At 42.6% G+C, this 20,808-nt stretch overlaps 1 protein-coding gene across 1 annotated transcript in view; it reads right to left on the bottom strand.

Annotated features, from left to right (window-relative positions):
* Positions 1-20,808, bottom strand: part of DDX10 (DEAD-box helicase 10) — a 328,324-nt gene that overhangs the window by 264,556 nt on the left and 42,960 nt on the right. Inside the window, exons 10-11 of the mRNA XM_077808979.1 lie at positions 17,050-17,151; positions 15,481-15,568 (exon numbers count right to left, since the gene is read on the bottom strand). Coding sequence (XP_077665105.1) covers positions 15,481-15,568; positions 17,050-17,151 — 190 coding nt within the window. The remainder of the gene's footprint in view (positions 1-15,480; positions 15,569-17,049; positions 17,152-20,808) is intronic.

Below are 20,808 nucleotides of genomic sequence, written 5' to 3'. Positions count from 1 at the left end.
GGACCACATGCCATTGTAAGCAATCACATCACACCATCCCCTCCACAAACTTATCAAGCTCAATCCTGATGCCAGTTAGGTTTTTTTACCCACACTACCCCCCTTGGAAGACAGTTCCAGAGCTTCATTACTTTGATGGTCACAAATCCTCCATCTAATTTCAAGCCTAAACTTGTGGATGGCCATATTAATTCCATTTGTTTTTCTGTCAACACAGGACCTTACCTTAAATAACTCCTCTCCCTCACTGGTATTTATCCAGTGATGAGCTGCCAAAATCTTAACAACCGGTTCCCTATAAAAAGTTCTGATTTTAGGGATGTGCCCCAGTATGTATTTTTTGTACCAATACCATACGGTTACCATACGTCCGTATTTTCCTGGGAGGAATTTTTAAAAATTCCTCCCAGACAGCGATTTAAGAACCAAAAAGTCTGACCTACAGTTCTTTTTTAAAAAGATGGGCCTGAACTAGAAATGAGCTCCATTTCACATGTGTGGGTCCCCGCCACTCCCTGAGGGTGTGCTAGGGTGACCAAATGTCCCGATTTTATAGGGACATTCCCGATTTTGGGGTCTTTTTCTTACATAGGCTCCTATTACCACCCACCCCCTGTCCTGATTTTTCACATTTGCTGTCTGGTCACCCTAGGGTGTGCACATGGGTGGGTCCCAGCTGCTCCCTGCCCCCCTCATTGAAGCAGGTGTGCAGGGTTACTGCCCTGGGAACTGCAGGGTACCAGTGGACATGGGGCCAGCTGCAGACAGGGGTGCGGTCAGGGCTAGCTGGAGGCAGGGGGTCCAGGGCTGGCTGAGGGCAATGCCGGGGGTGCAGAGCTGGCTGGAGACAGGAGGGTGCGGGGTTGGCTGGAGACAAGGGGGTGCGGGGCTGGCTGCAGGCAGGGCAGTGGGGTGCAGGGCTGGCTGGAGACAGGGGCTGACTGCGGGCAGGGCAGGGGGGTGCGGCAGTGGCTGATGCGGGCAGAACAGAGGGCGCGGGGATGGCTAAAGACGGGCCGGCTGGAGACAGGGCAGGGGGTGCATGTGGCAGGGGCTGGCTGCGGGCAGGGCAGGGGGTGCGGGGCTGGCTGCAGGCAGGGCAGGGGGTGTGGCAGGGGCTGGCTGTGGGCAGGGGGTGTGGGGGTGGCTGGAGGCAGGGCAAGGGGGGGCTGGAGACGGGGGCTGGCTGCAGGCAGGGGGTGCGGGGGTGGCTGGAGGCAGGGGCTGGCTGCGAGCAGAGTGGTGGGTGCTCACGGGGAGAGCTGCTCGGAGCAGCCCGAGCAGCAGGACGCAGCCCAGGCCTAGCAGAGCAGCTGGGGACCCACCAGGCAGCATCGGGAGCCCCATGGCCAAGGAAGCAGCAGCAACAAGGCTCGTGCCCAGGGCCAGGCGGCAGCCCACATGGCTCCCGCAGCGCAGCGCCCCCAGCGGCCGGAGGAGGAATTACATCACTTCCCAACCAGAACCCATCAAAGCCTCAGGGCCCCCTGCAGGGAAGCAGGTTAACAACCGGTTCGCGCAAACTGGTGCAAACCAGCTCCAGCTCACCACTGTATTTATCCCTTTGATGTATTTATAGAGAGCAATCATATCTCCCCTCAGCCTTCATTTGGTTAGGCTAAACAAACCAAGCTTTTTGAATCTCCTCTCATACGGCAGGATCTCCATTCTCCTGATAATCTTAGTAGCCCTTCTCTGCGCCTGTTCCAGTTTGAATTCATCTTTCTTAAACATGGGAGACCAAAATTCCACAAGAGGGCTCACCAGTGCCTTGTATAATGATAATAATACTTCCATATCTCCACTGGAAATAACCCACCTGATGCATGCTAGGGTTGCATTAGCCTTTCTTTTACGGCCGCATCAGACTGGCAGCTGATCCTGTGATCAGTCAATACACCCAGATCTTTCTCCTTCTCTGTCTCTGCCAACTGATGAGTCCTCAGTTTACAGCAAAAATTCTTGTTCATTCCCAAGTACACAACTTTGTACTATTACATTTCATCTCATTTCCATTACTCCAGTTTTCAAGGTCATCCATATCTTCTTATATGAAATTCTGGTCCTCCCAACTTTGTGTCATCCACAAATTTTATTAGCACACTCACATTTTGTGTGTCAAGATCTTTAACGAAAATGTTAAATAAGATTGGTCCAAGACTGATCCTTGTGGAACTCCACCAGTAACCTCCCTCCAGCCTGCATTTACCTTTCAGCATGAACCTTTGCACTCTCCCCTAAAACTACTTCCTTAAATTTTTATATTAATATTCTTATATTAATCCTGATGTTCTCCCATTTAAGTAATAATTTCCCATGTAGAATTGTATCAAATGCTTTATTAAAATCCAGGTAGGCTAGATCTATTGCACTTCCTTTGTCTAGAAAATCGGTTATCTTCTCAAAGAAAGAGATCGGGTTGGTCTGGCACAATATAAAACTTTTGTAAAACCAGGTTGCATTTTATCCCAATTACTGTTTATCTCCATGTCTTTAACTACTCTCTCTTTCAAAATTTGTTCTAAGAACTTGCATAGAACTGAGGTCAAACTAAGGGGCCTGTAGTTTCCCAGATCACCTTTTTTTCCCTTCCTTAAATATAGGTACTATGTTTTCAATTCTCCAGTCAGAGTACAACCCCCAAATTTATGGATTCATTACATGTTCTTGCTATTGGGCTTGCAATTTCATTCGCCAGTTCCTTTAATATTCTTGGATGGAAATTATCCAGGCTGCCCAATTTGGTCCCATTAAACTGTTTGAGTTTGGCTTCCACCTTGGATGTGGCAATTTCTACTTCCATATTCTTGTTCCCATTAGCCACCCAGCCACGGCCCCCAAGTGCCTCATTACCCTTATAAAAAACTGAGACAGTATTTATTTAGGTATTGGGCCATACCTAGATTATTTTTAATCTCCACCCCATCCTTAGTGTTTCTTCTTTCCTTGTTTTCTTTATTTACATGGCTAAAGAACCTTCCATTATTTGTTTTAATTTCCTTTGCAAGGTCCAACTCTGCTTGGCTTTTTTCACTTTTTCCATACACTTTCTGACCTCGATGAGGTAGTTTTGTTTGCTGATCCATTCCTTCTTCCATTCCTTGTAGGCTTTCTTCCTTCTCTGAATAACCTGTTTGGGATGCTTGTTCATCCAGCTTGCTCTGTAACCTTTCCCTACGAATTTTTTCCCCTTGCTTGGGATGCAGGCTTCAGATACTTCGTCAAAGTTAAAGAAATTAATCCCAAGCCACCTCCTCCACATTCAGATCCTTGAGTTCTTCAGTCTACCCACTTCCATAACTAATTCCCTTAATTTATTAAAGTTTGTACTTTTGACATCAAGGACCTTATTTGCAGATCTATTTTTGTTTATCCTTCCATTGGAGTTTAAACGGAATTAAGCCATGATCACTCCAACCAAGGTATTCCTCTACAACCAGTTGTTCTAGGAGGTCCTCACTACTTACCAATACTAATACAAATCTAAAATGGCATCACCCATTGTTGGTTCAGTGACTATTCAGTGAAAAAATCTGCCGGTTATCACCTCCAGGAATATCTGGGCCCTACCATTATCAGCAGCACTTGTCCTCCAATCTATATCTGGGAAATTCAAATCTCCCATAATCACACAATTCTCAATAGTATATTAAAGAGATCTCTATCCATATTCAAATTGGATCCTGGGAGTCTGTAGGAGATCCCAAGCACTATCCCAGAGGAGCCTCTGTTATCTTTCTTCCCCAAAGTGATTTTGACCCAAACAGATTCCAGTTTATCCATTCCATCACTTCTAATTTTACAGTATACCTCATCTTTAATATACAATGCTACTCCTCCACCTTTACCTTTCTTTTCTGAACAGCGCATACCCTTCTATACCTGTATTCCAATCATGATTACTATTCCACCATGTTTTCATTATCCCTATAATATCTGGTTTAACTTCCTACACCAGTAGTTCTAGTTCCTCCTTTTTGTTACCCAGGCTTCTTCCACTTTTGTACAGACATCTTAGCTGTTTCTGCTTTTCTTCACCCAGAATCCCCACCCAATTAGGTACAATCTTTTTACTACCAGTATGTATCACCTACCTGACAGTGACTGTCATTCTCTTTCCTCTGTCCATTCTCCTACACTCTATTGTTCCTTTCTCCATTGCTGTATCCTTTTACTTGATTTTCCTCCCACTCAATACTAGAATCAGGTGTGGAGATTACATGAGCTCTCGCCACCATCTCCCGCAAATTCCTAGTTTAAAGCTCTTTTAGACAATCAGTTGTGCCAACCTCCATCCCAGAAGTCTATTTCCTTCCCTAATCTAGGTGGAGTCCATCCCATCAGAACAGTCCTCTGAATTCCTGCTAGTGGTCAAATATTCCAAAGCCCCTCTTATAAAACCACTGCCTGAGCCACCTGTCAATCATCATAATCTTGTCTTGCCTTTGCTCTCCGCCAGACAGGTAGACTCCCACAGAAGATCACCTTAGCATCCATTTCTTTAAGCATCTTCCCCAGCCTGGCGTAGTCTTCCTTGATGCATCTCAACGAGAATCTAGCCATATCATTTGTTCCCACGTGAAAGCTAGTTAGTGGTCTCTTTCCACTCGCATTAGGATCCTCTTCAGCCTCTGGTATCTTAGCTCCCACCAGACAGCACACCCTTCTGTTCTCCGGATCAGCTCTGGTGACAGGCCTTTCTGTTCTTAGTAGGAAATCCCCAGTCACATAGCCCTGCCTCTTCCTGGTGTTGGGGCAATTATTCGACCTTCCCCTTCTGTTCTTTCTGGTTGCAAGTTTTCTTTGTCTTTTGTTCTCACTTGCAATCTTCTGTGACTCATCCTCTATCCTCTTGGTGCTCCAAACTGTGGCTACTGCAATTGTCTCTTACCCAATTCTTGTAGCACTAGCCACGCTTCTCTTCTTCCTTGCTCTCCCATGTTATGTTACTGACTGCCTCTCCCCTTCATTTTCCAACTCAGCGAACCTGTTCCTCAGCTCTCTTCCCCCCTTCACAAGCTGGTCTTTTCCTCTGCTTTGTTCTCAGCCAGTTGCTTCCACTGGCCACTTTCTTCATCCAACAATCTACCCTCACAGTTCTCTAGTCCAGCAGGCATCTGCAAGTCTTGATCCTCATCTCTCCTTCCCTCCATCACCTGCTCAAATCCCCTTCGAAACCCCACCACAGTTTCTGTCTGCATCACCAAACTTCAGATCTTCTCTTCCATCAAATCTATCAGGCAGCACTTCAAACAAAGCACCTTTCAGGTACCCGCTTCAGGATAATGTACATCACCACAGCTTCCACATCCAGTCATCTTCACAGTAGCTTTTTTCAGGTCACTACCACTGCTGCCAGCGTAGTTGTCATAACCTTCCCTTCTAAGCGCCTGTCAAGAAGGGGAAAAAAAACCACACACCAAAAAACACTCAAACACACCAAACTCCCCTTACAAACTCCCGCTCAAACTCTGTTTTCACCTCTGCTTGCCGGCTCCTATGCCACTGGCTGGCCGGTTGGCTGCCTTTATAGGTCTGCTGAACCTTGATTGGGAAGCTCCCAATCAAGGTTCAGTGGTGATCAAAGGCTCTGTTTCTCTCATAACACACTGCCCACCACCAAACTTTGTAAACTGAAACAAGCCAACAAGCAAACAAACCCCTTACTGCTAAGGAACACGGGTTTGTCTCCCTTCTCCAACAGATCTCCACTCAAACTCCCCTGTTTTCAGCTCTTTTTGCTGGCTCTTGTGCTGCTGCTCTACAAAAGGAGGCCCAGGCAGTTTTGATTTACAACAAAACCTGCCCTAGAAGTCTTTAGGGGCTACTGGGAAACCAGAACAAATAGAAACCAAACTGAGACGAGAAATTATTTTTATTCTGACTGTTTAAAACCAACACACTTGGGAAAAATCATTTGCGATAATGATTCAGTACTTCTGGCCTTTCAGTTAGAGGGTAAGAATGTTTTCCATACCCTTATGAACCCCAAGAGATCATCCAACAAAACCAATCTATCAGCCCTGATCCCTACTGGGGCCTCTAGATACTCCTACAACATAAAATACATAATTATTTTCTAAGGTAAAATGAGGAAGCAGGAGAAATTTTTACATCTGAAAGTAGCAAAAAACTCAAACCCCCATGTTTTCCCTTGACAGGTCGCTTTAACATGCTAATTTTTGTTACTGGTTGCACTTGAAGGTATGCTTAGAGTCAAAGTAGCACAACACTTCATATTATAGGTCTCCATTTTCAATCACTCATTTATTTTCCCAAATTGTAAATTTTCAGGCTGAGATTTCCCATGACAGGTCTCTGCGCCCTTCTAGTATTTTTTAATTTTCAGCAAAAAATTGAACTGTTGCTAAGAATGACATATGGGAAAAATACACTTTTTCCCATATTAAAATATTATAACCATTTCACTGACAAGCTCGAGCACCTCCAGGCTTTGGAGCAGGGATTTGAAATTTGACAGTGTTTTTGCCCTGCTGACAGGGATGTGCCTTTTGGCATCCCCATAAACATCCATCCAAATCTGGCCAAGCTATGAGCCTCCAAAATCACTGTTCACACGATCAGTAGACTCCTGTGTGGCAGCTAAATTCTCTAAAGAGTCCAAATACACTGGGCATGCTCTGGGGAAGAAAACTATTAGAGCCTCCCCTGGGATAGTGCTTGGGGTGTGCTATAGACCGTTGGGATCTAATTTGGATATGGATAGAGCCCTTTTTAATGTTTTTAATAAAGTAAATACTAATGGAAACTGTGTGATCATGGGAGACTTTAACTTCCCAGCTATAGAGTGGAAGACGAGTGCTAGTAATAATAATAGGGCTCAGATTTTCCTAGATGCGGTAGCTGATGGATTCCTTCAGCAAGTAGTTGCTGAACCGACCATTTTAGATTTGGTTTTGGTGAGTAGTGAGGACCTCATAGAAGAAATGGTTGTAGGGGATAATCTTGGCTCAAGTGATCATGAGCTAATTCAGTTCAAACTGAACGGAAGGATTAATAAAAATAAATCTGCAGCTAGGGTTTTTGATTTCAAAAGGGCTGACTTTCAAAAATTAAGGAAATTAGTTAGGGAAGTGGATTGGACTGAAGAATTTATGGATCTAAAGGTAGAGGAGGCCTGCGATTATTTTAAATCAAAGCTGCAGAAGCTATCAGAAGCCTGCATCCCAAGTAAGGGGGAAAAAATCATAGGCAGGAGTTGTAGACCAAGCTGGATGAGCAAGCATCTCAGAGAGGTGATTAAGAAAAAGCAGAAAGCATATAGGGAGTGGAAGAAGGGAGGGATCAACAAGGAAAGCTACCTTATTGAGGTCAGAACATGTAGGGATAAAGTTAGACAGGCTAAAAGTCAAGTAGAGTTGGACCTTGCAAAGGGAATTAAAACCAATAGTAAAAGGTTCTATAGTCATATAAATAAGAAGAAAACAAAGAAAGAAGAAGTGGGACCGCTAAACACTGAGGATGGAGCGGAGGTCAAGGATAATCTAGGCATGGCCCCATATCTAAACAAATACTTTGCCTCAGTCTTTAATAAGGCTAAAGAGGATCTTAGGGATAATGGTAGCATGACAAATGGGAATGAGGATATGGAGGTAGATTTTACCATATCTGAGGTAGAAGCGAAACTCAAACAGCTTAATCGGGACTAAATCGGGGGGCCCAGATAATCTTCATCCCACAATATTAAAGGAATTGGTACAAGAAATTGCAAGCCCATTAGCAAGAATTTTTAATGAATCTGTAAACTCAGGGGTTGTACCGTATGATTGGAGAATTGCTAACATAGTTCCTATTTTTAAGAAAGGGAAAAAAAGTGATCCAGGTAATTATAGGCCTGTTAGTTTGACATCTGTAGTATGCAAAGTCTTGGAAAAAATTTTGAAGAAGGTGGTAGTTAAGGACATTCAAGTCAATGGTAAATGGGACAAAATACAACATGGTTTTACAAAAGGTAGATCGTGCCAAACCAACCTGATCTCCTTCTTTGAGAAGGAAACAGATTTTTTAGACAAAGGAAATGCAGTGGATCTAATTTACCTAGATTTTAGTAAGGCATTTGATACCGTGCCACATGGGGAATTATTAGTTAAATTGATAAGATGCGGATCAATAGGAAAATTGAAAGGTGGATAAGGAATTGGTTAAAGGGGAGGCTACAATGGGTCCTACTGAAAGGTGACCTGTCAGGCTGGAGGGAGGTTACCAGTGGAGTTCCTCAAGGATCGGTTTTGGGACCAATCTTATTTAATCTTTTTATTACTGACCTTGGCACAAAAAGTGGGAGTGTGCTAATAAAGTATGCTGATGATACAAAGCTGGGAGGTATTGCCAATTTAGAGAAGGACAGGGACACCCTACAGGAGGATCTGGATGACCTTGTAAACCGGAGTAAGAGTAATAGGATGAAATTTAATAGTGAGAAGTGTAAGGTCATGCATTTAGGGATTAATAACAAGAATTTTAGTTATAAGCTAGGGACGCATCAATTAGAAGTAACAGAGGAGGAAAAGGACCTTGGAGTATTGGTTGATCATAGGATGACTATGAGCCGCCAATGTGATATGGCTGTGAAAAAAGCTAATGGGGTCTTGGGATGCATCAGGAGAGGTATTTCCAGTTGGGATAAGGAGATTTTAGTACCATTATATAATGCACTGGTGAGAACTCACCTGGAATACTGTGTGCAGTTCTGGTCTCCCATGTTTAAGAAGGATGAATTCAAACTGGAACAGGTACAGAGAAGGGCTACTAGGATGATCCAAGGAATGGAAAACTTGTCTTATGAAAGGAGACTCAGGGAGCTTGGCTTGTTTAGCCCAACTAAAAGAAGGTTCAGGGGAGATATGATTGCTCTCTATAAATATATCAGAGGGATAAATACCAGAGAGGGAGAGGAATTATTTAAGCTCGCTACCAATGTGGACACAAGAACAAATGGATATAAACTGGCCACTAGGAAATTTAGACTAGAAATTAGACCAAGGTTTTTAACCATCAGAGGAGTGAAGTTTTGGAATAGCCTTCCAAGGGAAGCAGTGGGGGCAAAAGATCTATCTGGCTTTAAGATTAAACTTGATAAGTTTTTGGAGGAGATGGTATGAAGGGATAACATGGTTTTGGTAATTAAATATTCATAAATAGGCCCAACGGCCTGTGATGGGCTATTAGATGGGGTGAGATCCGAGTTTACCCAGGAAAGAATTTTCTGTAGTATCTGGCTGATGAATCTTGCCCATATGCTCAGGGTTTAGCTGATCGCCATATTTGGGGTCGGGAAGGAATTTTCCTCCAGAGCAGATTGGAAGTGGCCCTGGAGGTTTTTCACCTTCCTGTGTAGCATGGGGCACAGGTCACTTGCTGGAGGATTCTCTGCTCCTTGAAGTCTTTAAACTACGATTTGAGGACTTCAATAGCACAGATATAGGTGTGAGGTTTTTTTTGTAGGAGTGGTGGGTGAAATTCTGTGGCCTGCGTTATGCAGGAGGTTAGTCTAGATGATCATAATGGTCCCTTCTGACCTAAATATCTATGAATCTATGTCCCAGAGTAGGAGGGACAGAGCAGGATTTTCTCTACAACTGCTCCTCTTAGTCGCCATGATCCATTGTGGTGCCAGGCACATGAAACAAAAGCAGGGAGACTCGTGTGTTCTCCATGTGCACATTCTGCTGGCACTCAGGTAGCGGGGGAGAAGCAGGAAGCATCTTGACTGGAACGGCATTTCTCTCTTCGGATGCAACACGATAACCTCTGTACGCCACATCCAATCAATGGGTATGGGAAAGAATAAGGGGGACGGTATAAGGGGAAAGACAGAGGACCTGGTGTGATCCGAGGAACAGAGCCCTTGCCATGCCGAGGGACGCACACAGACTCTGGTATAGAAAAAAATGGAGGACCCTACTATGGGGCGGGGGGAGAAGAGGGCATGAGGGACAGAGCCCTTGCTATGAGGGTGAGGTTGAGCAGCCTGCAGCAAGGCCCTGAAATAAAGGGGGATGAGAGGGTGGCTCAAAGGGAGTTCCTGGGGGCAAGCAGAGAAATGCAAGCAGCCCCTGGAGTTGAAAATACGCTACAGAAGCAACCAAGTGTGGCTGAAGCTGCTAGCTGTACTAACCAAATGCCCAAGGCCCAGTTTGTCCCCCCTTTCCCGTTCTGGCTTTCAGATCTTCATCAAATTAATAGGGTTCTTACCTTCTGATGGATAGAACATTCTCTGAAATTCTGGATCTGACTGAATTCAGCATTCAAAAGTTATTGCATTACAGCCAAACATAGAAATGTCACCAAGCTGAGTTTAAGGCTTGGCCAATTAAAATCACAGTAATTCCTAAAGGACCCAACTAAGTTAAATTGCTAGGAACTAGGCATTGCAGATACACATAATAAGAGATAGTACCTGCCCCAAGGGTAAACAGACAAGTGACAAAAAGGGTGGGAGAGAAGTGTCATCCCCGTTTTACCAGATGAGGCACAGAAAGATTAAGTGACTTCCCCAAGCTATTACATGAAATACGTAGCAAGGCCATAAACTGAACTCAGATCTCATTTCAGTACCTTAAGCACAAACCCATCATCCCTCTGAAGGATGTGTTTTACACACACACACACACACACACACAGTTGTCACCATTTTAAAATTAAAAGTGATTTCTCTTAGGTTTTGAAGCCCATCTGCACCCACATTGGACAGCCAAAAGGGGAAAATATATGTCAGCCTGAACCTTTAATTAGCTGCTCCTGCTGTTTTAGCAGGAACAAGTGGATAATGCTGGCTGACATTTCTACTTTTTTGGTATTGCTTTCAGTCATAAAACCATTGGATGAATTCAAAGTTTGCACCATTATGGAGAATTAACACCTAGTGTCAATGCTGGATTATATTAATATTTCTATGATAGTAGCACCTATCCTCCCCCAATCAAGATCCTCCCCCAATCCTCCCCAAATCCTATTGCACCAATATAAAATTAGCCACAATTTTTATTTCGTTGTATCTTTTTCACATTGTAGTTTTCAATATACAAAATACACATACACAACAATGTGCTTTTTTATTTGTCTGCTATAGCAAAAATTGGAGCAATAAAGCTTGACTGAATTTGAAGTTTTAATGGACTATACTATTATAACTTCTTGCCAGTCCTTCCAAGGACTGATGAGGAAGTGACAGATATATACCAGTTCAACATCTAAGCCTTCCCTATCAAACTAGAGGAAGCAGTAAATGTATCTGCCTTATATTTTCCTTCAAGAATCTTTAATTCACCCCTCTCAGGAGGGGCCCATATGTACCACTCTCCAAAATTAACCTTCCATTTGCAACAGGAAGCTGCAGAGCCTGTGTAATTTTTGAAGATTCCCTTCCTTGCCCTTCATGCCCACTGATCTCCTTCCAGATGAACTACCAACTCCTTAAAACATCCAACAACCAACATGTTATTTTCATTCTAATATGAATGTTTACTATGCTAGGTTGTTTGAAGGGCTACAGTAATCCAAATCTGATTAGCTGTCAATCTACACTGTAATCCTCTTCACCAATCATTACGTTTTTCCCCCACCCTTTTAAAAATGTCTCCCCGATAGGATTTTTAAACTCAGCCATGAGGAGGAGCTCAACACTAAGAACCCACATATCCTTCAGCTAGGAGGCCACAACCATCATTAATGCTATGAATTCACCAGAGTACGCACACTACACTGACACCCACCCACCCACCCCCCTCGCTGCCTGCGTGATTCATTCTGGCATACAGGGAGATAATTTAATTCTTGTAAACTTCAACAATCTGCCTTATCAAAAAAACAGACAGGCCAGATAGACATGTAACACATTTCCTTGATAAAACCAGCATTCAGGGTATGATTCCAAGGTTAAGATATCATCTGTGATACAGCCATTGCTCTTAAGAGCAGGAACAACTAGGCTCTTACACACATATATCCTGCGTAAAAGAAGAGCCCAGGCCTGATCCATCTTTTTTCCATAAGTTAAGAATTTTGTATACTGACCCCATACACATATTCATCTCTAAGAGAGTATACTTTAATTTTACATTTGTATTACATACTACTATAAAAAACTGTAATAGAAATAGGATTTTCAGGGTAGCTTTAACATTACATCCATCAGTCTGAAAGAAAAGCCCTTGTTTGATCTTGATCCACTGCTATTCTGAAGTGTTAAGACTGTTTCAACTCACCTAATCTAAATTTATCTTCCTTTTTTAAAAAAAAAAAAATCTTAAAGAGCCAATGCAGAAGCAGCCATTGAAAGGGAAATGGTTTATTAGTTTTGTCAACCGAAGCCAAAGAACATTTATTTGTTCCTGCTCTCGCCCCTTCCTAGCCAGCTGTTTCATCATGTCTTATGTAAATTTATCTAACTGTAAAACAGAGTTACAGTTGCAGATGATCACGATATGGCACCAGGTATTTTGGTCTAAAGAATGCTTTGCCAAAGAGGAAACAAAGAGAAACTTGCACTGCCATTCCCATGTTACAACTAAATGTCTTAGGATTTCAGTCCAGAGCCATCAACCTGGCACCTTTCATAAATAAAACTACTTTTAAAATTGAACATTCAGTAGTCATCAATGGTCATTTTAACTAACTAAGGGCCTAACCTCATTGTTGTTACTCAAGCAAAACTCCCACTAACTTCCATCAACTGGAAGGGGCAGAGAGAAGTAGATCAGAGGAGGAGCCAGGAGGGATGGAAACCTGAAGAGCACAGCCTGGAACTAAAACAAGGAGCCAGAGTGGGGGAGAGACAGGACTGGTAAGGGACAAACTAGAGGAAACAGAGCAGAAGGGGGTCATGCTTGGAGTTGGGGGAGGGTTAAGAGTCTGTGCCCACTAGATAACCTTCCCTTCCACAGCCCGGAATCGAACATGAGATTCCTGAGTCTCACCATTCCTCTGATGTACACAAACACCTTTGACACCCATTGGCAAAGTGCCTCATCCCCCTCTAATGGCTTGTACACACTAGTAGTAGGTTGTAATCCTCTATGAGTTACTCTGCTAGCTCAAGTGCCAGAGGTCTGCACGGTGTAACTGAAGTTCCTGCTGATGATCTAAAGTAGGTGTCAATACGATGCCACATGACTGAATTTGTTTTTTCTTGTGTGCATGCGTTATGATATCATTGTTAATTATATGATCACATGGACCCTGCCTCATTCAGAGCACAGGATGGATGGTGCTCACTTAAGGAGTAGCTATCCAATATTGTGAGTCCTCCACATTGCTTATTGTGTGGCTCCATGCCTTATTCACTATTCAAACCTGGGTCTGAAGATAGACTTGTTAATTTCTTCATGGGCTTTTCTGTGGCACTCCTCACTATAGAATCTAAGTGTTTCACAAACATTAAAGAATTTATTTTCATAACATCCCTGTGAAGTGGGAGGGTTTGGGTTGCCAATTTGAGACAACTAGGACCTGAATTTACAGAGTACTTAGCATTATATAGCACTTTATATATTCCAGCGGAGCCCCCACTGATTTCAGTTGCAGTTGAGAGTGCTCAGCACTTTTGCAAATTAGACCAAGAATCTCAAGTCAGGTACACAGAAAATGAGGAACACAATTAGTGAGCACCTGTAAAAAGTTTGGTTTAAGTGACTTGCCCAGCATCCCAAAGAAAGTCTGTGGTACTAGCAGGGATAGAATCCAATTCCCCAGCAAAGCACTGAACTGTCTCAGCCATGAGACCATACTTCCTCTTCCTGCAGTCCCCTGCCTCATTCATCACACACCTTCCAACTTCTGCAACAAATGAGGCAGGAGTCCTGCAGACAGCAGCCTCCTTCACTACACAACCTGATTCATCCCCACATCACATCTATTCTATGGAAAAAATAATATGTGATCATGAAATAAAAGACTATCATAATTCATACATACAAGGGGGCCAAATTAAGGTTGCATGGGCACTCTTAATACTGGCATTTCCTAACTGAGTTCTTGACTTTGCAATCTTAATATTTAACAGGTTTGGGGTTTGTTTTTGGTGTGCATGTGTAACATAAAGCAAGACAAAGATTTTAGGGGGTTCTATGTTCCATCAGAGTTTCTGGGGGAGTGGATGGAGGGGGGCAATTAGGATGTGAGGTAAGTTGAAGGAGGAAGTAATTTGCCTTGCCACCCAACAGCCCTATCCTGACTATTAGGTTCCTGTCCCAATCCTTGCCTATATATCCAAATTAATACTCTTCCCCCAAGCTCATTTAATACTTTCCCCCCAAACTCACTAAGAACTCACTTGGAGCTGCAGAGTCTGCGCTCAGGGCTAGGGCAGCACACGGAGACCCCCTCCCCAGGGGCTGCAGGGACATGGCAGCCACTTCCAGGAGCAGCGTGGAGTGAGGGCGGGCAGGAAGCATAACTTAACCCCACTGAGCTGCTGGTGGTGGCCAGGGGCCCCGGGACCTCTTTAATCACCCGGGCCCCTGGGGAATTGTCCCCCCTGTTGGCAGGTCTGGCTGCAGCCCAGAAATCCCTAGCGCTGCAGCCCAGAAATCCCATCTAAGCATGGTTGAAATGCATGGTCCTGCCCGGAATGAAGTGTAGGAAGCCAGGCCTGTCTCCTAAGGAATCCAATGGTCCTAAGGGAGACCTCGGTTAAACTCCCTATTTCACCACAAACAACCTGTGCAACCCTGGGCAAGTCACAACCCCTCTGTGCCTCAGTTCCCTACCTGTAAATGGTAGTGGTAATACTTCTCTGCCTCAGAGAGATATGAGGATAAGTACATAAAAACTGTAAGATGCTCAAATGCTATGGCGATAGGGGGTCCCCCCTTAGATACCTAAGGCAGATGGACTAAAGGGGTCGAAGGCACAGTCCTCCTTGTAGCCGTGACATACGGATTTTCCATCACTGAAGGGATGGATTACCCTGTACATCCAGGAGGTGCAACAATGAAAACCTTGATTAAAAACGTTGGCATCTGAGGTATAAAGTTATTTATATTTTTCAAAATTATATTGATTTGAAGACCACGTTTTCTGGGCAAATTATTTAAGCTCAGTCATATTTGCCAGTTTCCATAAGGTTTTTTTGTTTGTTTGTTTTTTAAACTTTGATAACCAATTAGTATTTTTTAACATGCTCTATATCAGCTCCCGGAAGAAAAGCAATAGTAGGAAGAACTAGAAATATGTCTATGGTCCTTCAATCAAAAAATTGTCAGTTAATTAAAGAAGAATGTGTGTAATCCCATCTCCATTGTGGAAAAGATGACAACAAAGAGAAGATTAAGATACTTGTCACAACTCCTAAAACAAGATCATTATCTTCCAGTGGTATCTAATTTTTTAGATTTAAAAATGATCATATTTAGCAGTTCCAAGTACATTTGCCTTAGCAACAGTTGGCAAGGCAGTTATTGTAACAGCAGTTCTATTTAACAAATATGTCTTCACAGGGCTGTGTTATAGACAACTTACCCTTTGAGCCCTCTCCTTTAACTCTTGATCTTGAGCTAAAAAAGCCTGCATCTTCTTTTGGACATCTACAAGCTTTTCAGGGTTGATTCTAATTAAAAAAAAGGAAAATTATTTTACCTTTAGAATATGCATTAAGAAGCCCATATTAAGTTCCCAGGAGTACTTTTTCATTTCCTCTGTATTATTTTAAAATGCATAAAGCTATCATTACTGTGAACAAGGTTTAACTAAAATCATGAAGATCAATCTCCTTAAATAAATAATGCAGGCAAGGCAAACAGAGAACAGACTGTTGAGACGGAAAAGATTTTTTTAAACTTAAAGCCAAAATTAACATTAAAACACTTCAATTTATAAAATGTAGAGAATGAACTCAGAACCAGAGAAAGAAATGTAATGTACTGTACTAATATTTTATTCCAAGATAGCACCTTCCCAAGTAGATCTCATAGCATTTTTCAAAGCTTAAAAAAGACCCAATACCCCTGAGAGGTACCAGTAAAGTATTTCACTATTGTATCCATTTTATAGATGGGCAAAACTAAAGAATATTGAGATTAAGTGATTTAAAAGTATCCCAAGATCTGGACTTAATGAGATAAGCCACAGCTGCTTTGTTACAGCAGTCTCCATTATACCCTGTAAGGAGTGTGTCAGCCACCCTACGAAGTGCTTTGCTTTTCTGTTTTCATTCAAGCTATTAATAGTTTGATGATTTAGTCTTTGCATTGCTTTTCTTTTCCATCTACCTCTATTCCCCACCTCCTAGTCCCAGGCATCTGTACCTCCCAGGCTTCTGAATAGCACAGTTAGATATGCTTCAACTAGTAGGGGAAAATGGTCTTTTGACAAACTTCACTATTTAACTCAAGAGGTTCTAGATCCAGATGACATTACTGTATGCCATCTGTTTAAGCAGCACTGTACAATAAATGATGACCCTGCTCTGAGGACCTTGCTATCAAAAATCAAATCACTATACTGAGGGTGTCTAAGACTGACTGGGCAACAAAACTTTGATAAAAATCCTGTGCAAGAAATTATATATACCAACTTTTTCTGTGGTAAAGTATTGTTGCGATCAGCAACTGCTTTTTTTTTTTTTTTTTTTTGAGAATAAAGATCATATTAATTTACAAGGACTTCTGAGCTTTACTGAGTCACCATTTTAAGTTCCACACTTTGTCAGAACTGGGTAACAGAAAGCTGCAGTGTAGCCAAAAGTTATTTCCAGATTATACATATACCAACTCACTATAATTTTAGACAAAGGCTGCATAGCTGGGCAGTAAGCTCCAAGCAGGCATAAATACTAATTTGGTTTGTATATGTAAAGGTATAAAACAGATGATGTTATAAGCAAAATGAGGAAAATGTGCGTTGGTGCACTGAATCATTCACAGAAATCAAATTAAAGACATGGAAAATGCAAGCTCTCCTTTCTTTATCCAACTGCAGGTAAAACATGCAGTTTAATGGTATCTTAATAAAGCAAGACTGTCACAGAATCTTCATATACTACCTCTGTCAAAGAGGACTGAAATCACTCACTAAGCTTTGGTAACTTACTTGATTTCATTGACAGGTACTTTTCTCTGCGACAGTTGGTGAACCATGCCTTTTTCTTCAGAGGGAAGCAGTACTAACAAAGCTTCACCACCTTCTTTGTACCTGATCAAAAGAAGAAAAGAAAAAAAAAAAAAAAAGCAAGGATCTTTGATTAAAGGGTTTTAAAAAAAAAAAAGTATTCAAAAGGAATCGCATACAGCAAGTTTAACAAACCTTGATCCTCACAACAGCCCCAAGTAGCAGGCAACTATCCTCATTTTACAATGGGAAAACACAGGCGAACAGGAGACATGATTTGCCAACATCACAGATGGAGTTAGTGGTAAAACTACGGACGGAATCCAGGGGAGCTTGGCTTCCAGACAGAGATTTATGTCACTAAGCCATACCTCTCTGCACATGATGGATTTTTGTGGTTATCAAAGCTAAACCTTTTAGTGAAACGTACGTTATAGGATCCGGTTATTTGTTTCAGCTTTTAGTCATTGATCATTCATAACATTAATTCACAACTACTTGAAAGGCCTGAAGGACTGGAAACCTACTATGGTCTCCATATGGAAGATGGGCGACACCTAGTAAGCTCAGCACATGTGTAGACTGTTGGTTGGTTTATGTATGTTTTCTCTGTACTTCTTTTGCCTCAAGTAAAAGTACTGTGCTTTGTGAACGATGGCTGGTCACTGGTAAACGCTGTCATAACCCTTGGGAGACAGCAGAATTGCAGGCCCTGGCCTAAAGTCAGACCTGCTGGGATTAGCACAGTGAGTTGCAAGGGAACTGCAAGAAACCTAAATCTCTGGTCTGAAGAGAAAATGATGCAGGTCCCAGCCACAGAGAGGTGACTGTGAAAGCTTGAGACTTAAAGGGGCACCCTTGAGGAAACCATGGAGGGGGCAGAGATGCAGTTAACCCCAGAGTTGTGACATATGATCATGATGGGATCACACTTGTGTGCGCTCCAAACGTATCTCATTCTTACTGAAAGAGACTAGTAGTGGGGAAGGATTAAGACCCTTGCTCTAACTTGTTTCCAAACAGGTGTTTTAATTTGCTCGCTCAAAGAAAGGCTATTTAGACAATTCATCAAGGCATAATTGAAAGAAAAGCCTGAAAACAGTAATGAACTGAGAGATACTAGATGCCAAACAATGAAAGCAGAGATTGATTGTCAGTATGAAAACTGGGTCTAGGATTCTCTCTTCAGTATATTTAATAGGTGTTCGGGATGCAGTCAATTTGGCAATTACCCAGATTTATGTTTGGTAGAAAGCTCAGAACTCCTACACTTCATTCTTAATGTCTCCTACTTGTTGGCTTCCTCCCTGGAGTAAGCCTGTGTAGTTTCCTATCTTATAACTAATTGGAGGGATGGGGGTAGGTGGAGAAAGAAATAACTATCACTGTAATAAACAGTGTGCTTACAAATCCCACTAAGAGAGATATAATGATTAACTAGCGCCTCTATTTTCCAAATCTACCTTCACTGAAACAAACATTAAACCTATTTAATTCAACTGTGACAAAGAAGTTTACAGACTGAACATAGTATCTACAGTGCAACAAGGGTGCAGATTACTGGGAAAATCCCTGTATAAGATCCCCTACTAAATACACATTAGTCTAATTAAAGGACCAGCCAGCCTGTGACAGCGTAAGGAAAGCCAGACTCAGCCTTGTCTGCACCTACCAGCTAGCCCACAGCAGATGCTGATATGGCAACTTAAGATAGTGACCCCAGCAATGAGAGGATCAGGAAAAGACCACTTAAACAGAGCTCCCCTCAGAGTGAGGAGACTCCAGAGAGCAGAGCCAGAGGAGTTCCCTCTCTGGAAGGACCTGAAAAAGCCAGACTGGAAAAGACCCACAGGGAGCAGGGTAGGCTCATGAGGAGGAAGCCCTGAAATAGGCCCCACAAGCAGCAGGGCAATCACTAAGTGAACGTGCCGGTCTCTGGGGAAGGGAAGCAGTGTAAGAAGCAGGAGAGGAACTCCGCAGGAGCAGATTAGGCTCCTGTGTGGGAAGCCCTGAGGTAAGGCCTACAGGGATGAGGGAGATGCTCAAGGAAGCCTGCCAGGAGGAAGTAACATAGAAGGTATGGAGAGCTTCAGTGTAGCCCAAGAGGGACAGAATTGTTTGGACTCTTAACTTGACCGTTTTTTTACCCCAGAAGGGGGCTGAACTTTTGTGTGAGATGGTCAGAGGGCCAGGCCATGGAAGATGCAGAGAGTTAGGCCATCACAGGGCCAAGGAAGTGGCCATTAGATAGCTCCAGAGACAAGCTTGCAATACCACCTCTAAGCACAAAGGGCCGCTACGGCGGTAAGAACAACCCATTACAGCTTTATTTCAGAAATGTACTGAACTGGGACAGAATCCCATGAATGCTAGTAAATAGGGGTCAACAAGGAAAAACAATGAGTGATCGACAAATAAGATGGAAAACAAAGCCATTGTATGAAGCAGAACTAGAGGAGTGGAGCTACTCACAGGGATGTCTAAGTAATTAGCTACCGTAAGCCAATAAGTAAATTGCTGCCACCAGCAGCAGCCCATTCATTCTTGTCCTTCTCAAAAATTTTATTTTATTATAATATTTCTCAACTGACAGGTTTATCAAAACATTATCACCTCTTCATCACAAAACATTTATCACCTATACCACCTATCTTGTGTTATCTTTTTTATTTTCCTTTGCCTTATTTTTATTCTCCTTCTATACTGGAGTATTTCTTCATCTATTGTTGAGTAGCTGGTTTGCCCTCTATTTTTTCCTATACTGTGCACTAGTTTTCCCTCTACCTCACTCTTACCACTTCTTCTGTTCCAACATCTGTCTCTCCTTTCCCCTTCCTCATCTTCATATATACTTTTCTTCCTCTCTCCCATCAATTCCTCATTATTCCTCTCACCCCATCACATTCTCTACTGGGTTTCACTATTGGGTCTCTCTTCAAACATATTCACTTTCCTCTATGAATTCTTTTCCCCGGTATCTCTCCCTTTCAAAGACTCCTCTCCTCAGATTCATTCTCTGGAATACCTTGGCCCCCTGTTCTCCAAAGGGCCCAAAAGAGGATGGGCAATTAAGGAAAGCAGGTATATGGGGTGAAGGGACTCTGTCTTTTGAGTGAGAAAATGTATAGGAAAAGAAGACTGGAACATGGACAGGTGATATGTGGAATTCTTAGTTATGAGGACTCCAACAGTGGTGAAAGGGGAAATCCGATGTTGGCTAGAGAATGGAGGTGGGGTGAGTAGAACTGGTTGAGCCAGCTTCTGGAATGAAGCTTTGTGGGCTCAGGCCAATAGCCATGGAGCATCAGGCAGTAAAGCTGATGGTGAAAGAGAAGTAGATAGTGAGAGGGAGAGAGGCGGCTGGTACATAAATATATTGTGGAGTGGGACCCATTCAATTCTAATCTAGAAGTGGCTCTGGTAGTTGATATATATGACTGGCTTAGAGTCAAAAAGACAGGAGTGCTAGAGTAAATAAAGAGGACTCAAGGAAAATTTTTTCTAGGATAGCATTTAAATTTGCGGCCAAGTGGGTACGAATGGACATTCCCAGACTCACTAAAAAGATCATATGAAAATCATTAATTAGTCTTGAGACGGGATGTGGAGGGCCCATATTTCTCAGAAGAAAGCACATACAATATTTTATTTAGTAAATACTGCATCCCCAAAAAAAGACTTTAAAAACTTTAATATCCAAAAGCAAACAGTATTATAAGTAACACAAGTAGCAATTACTAT

Source organism: Eretmochelys imbricata, chromosome 1 (assembly GCF_965152235.1).
Source record: "Eretmochelys imbricata isolate rEreImb1 chromosome 1, rEreImb1.hap1, whole genome shotgun sequence".
In the NCBI taxonomy this organism is placed as follows: Eukaryota; Metazoa; Chordata; order Testudines; family Cheloniidae; genus Eretmochelys; species Eretmochelys imbricata.
The sequence above is the reverse complement of the archived record's forward strand: the minus strand, read 5'-3'. Positions and strand labels throughout refer to the sequence as shown.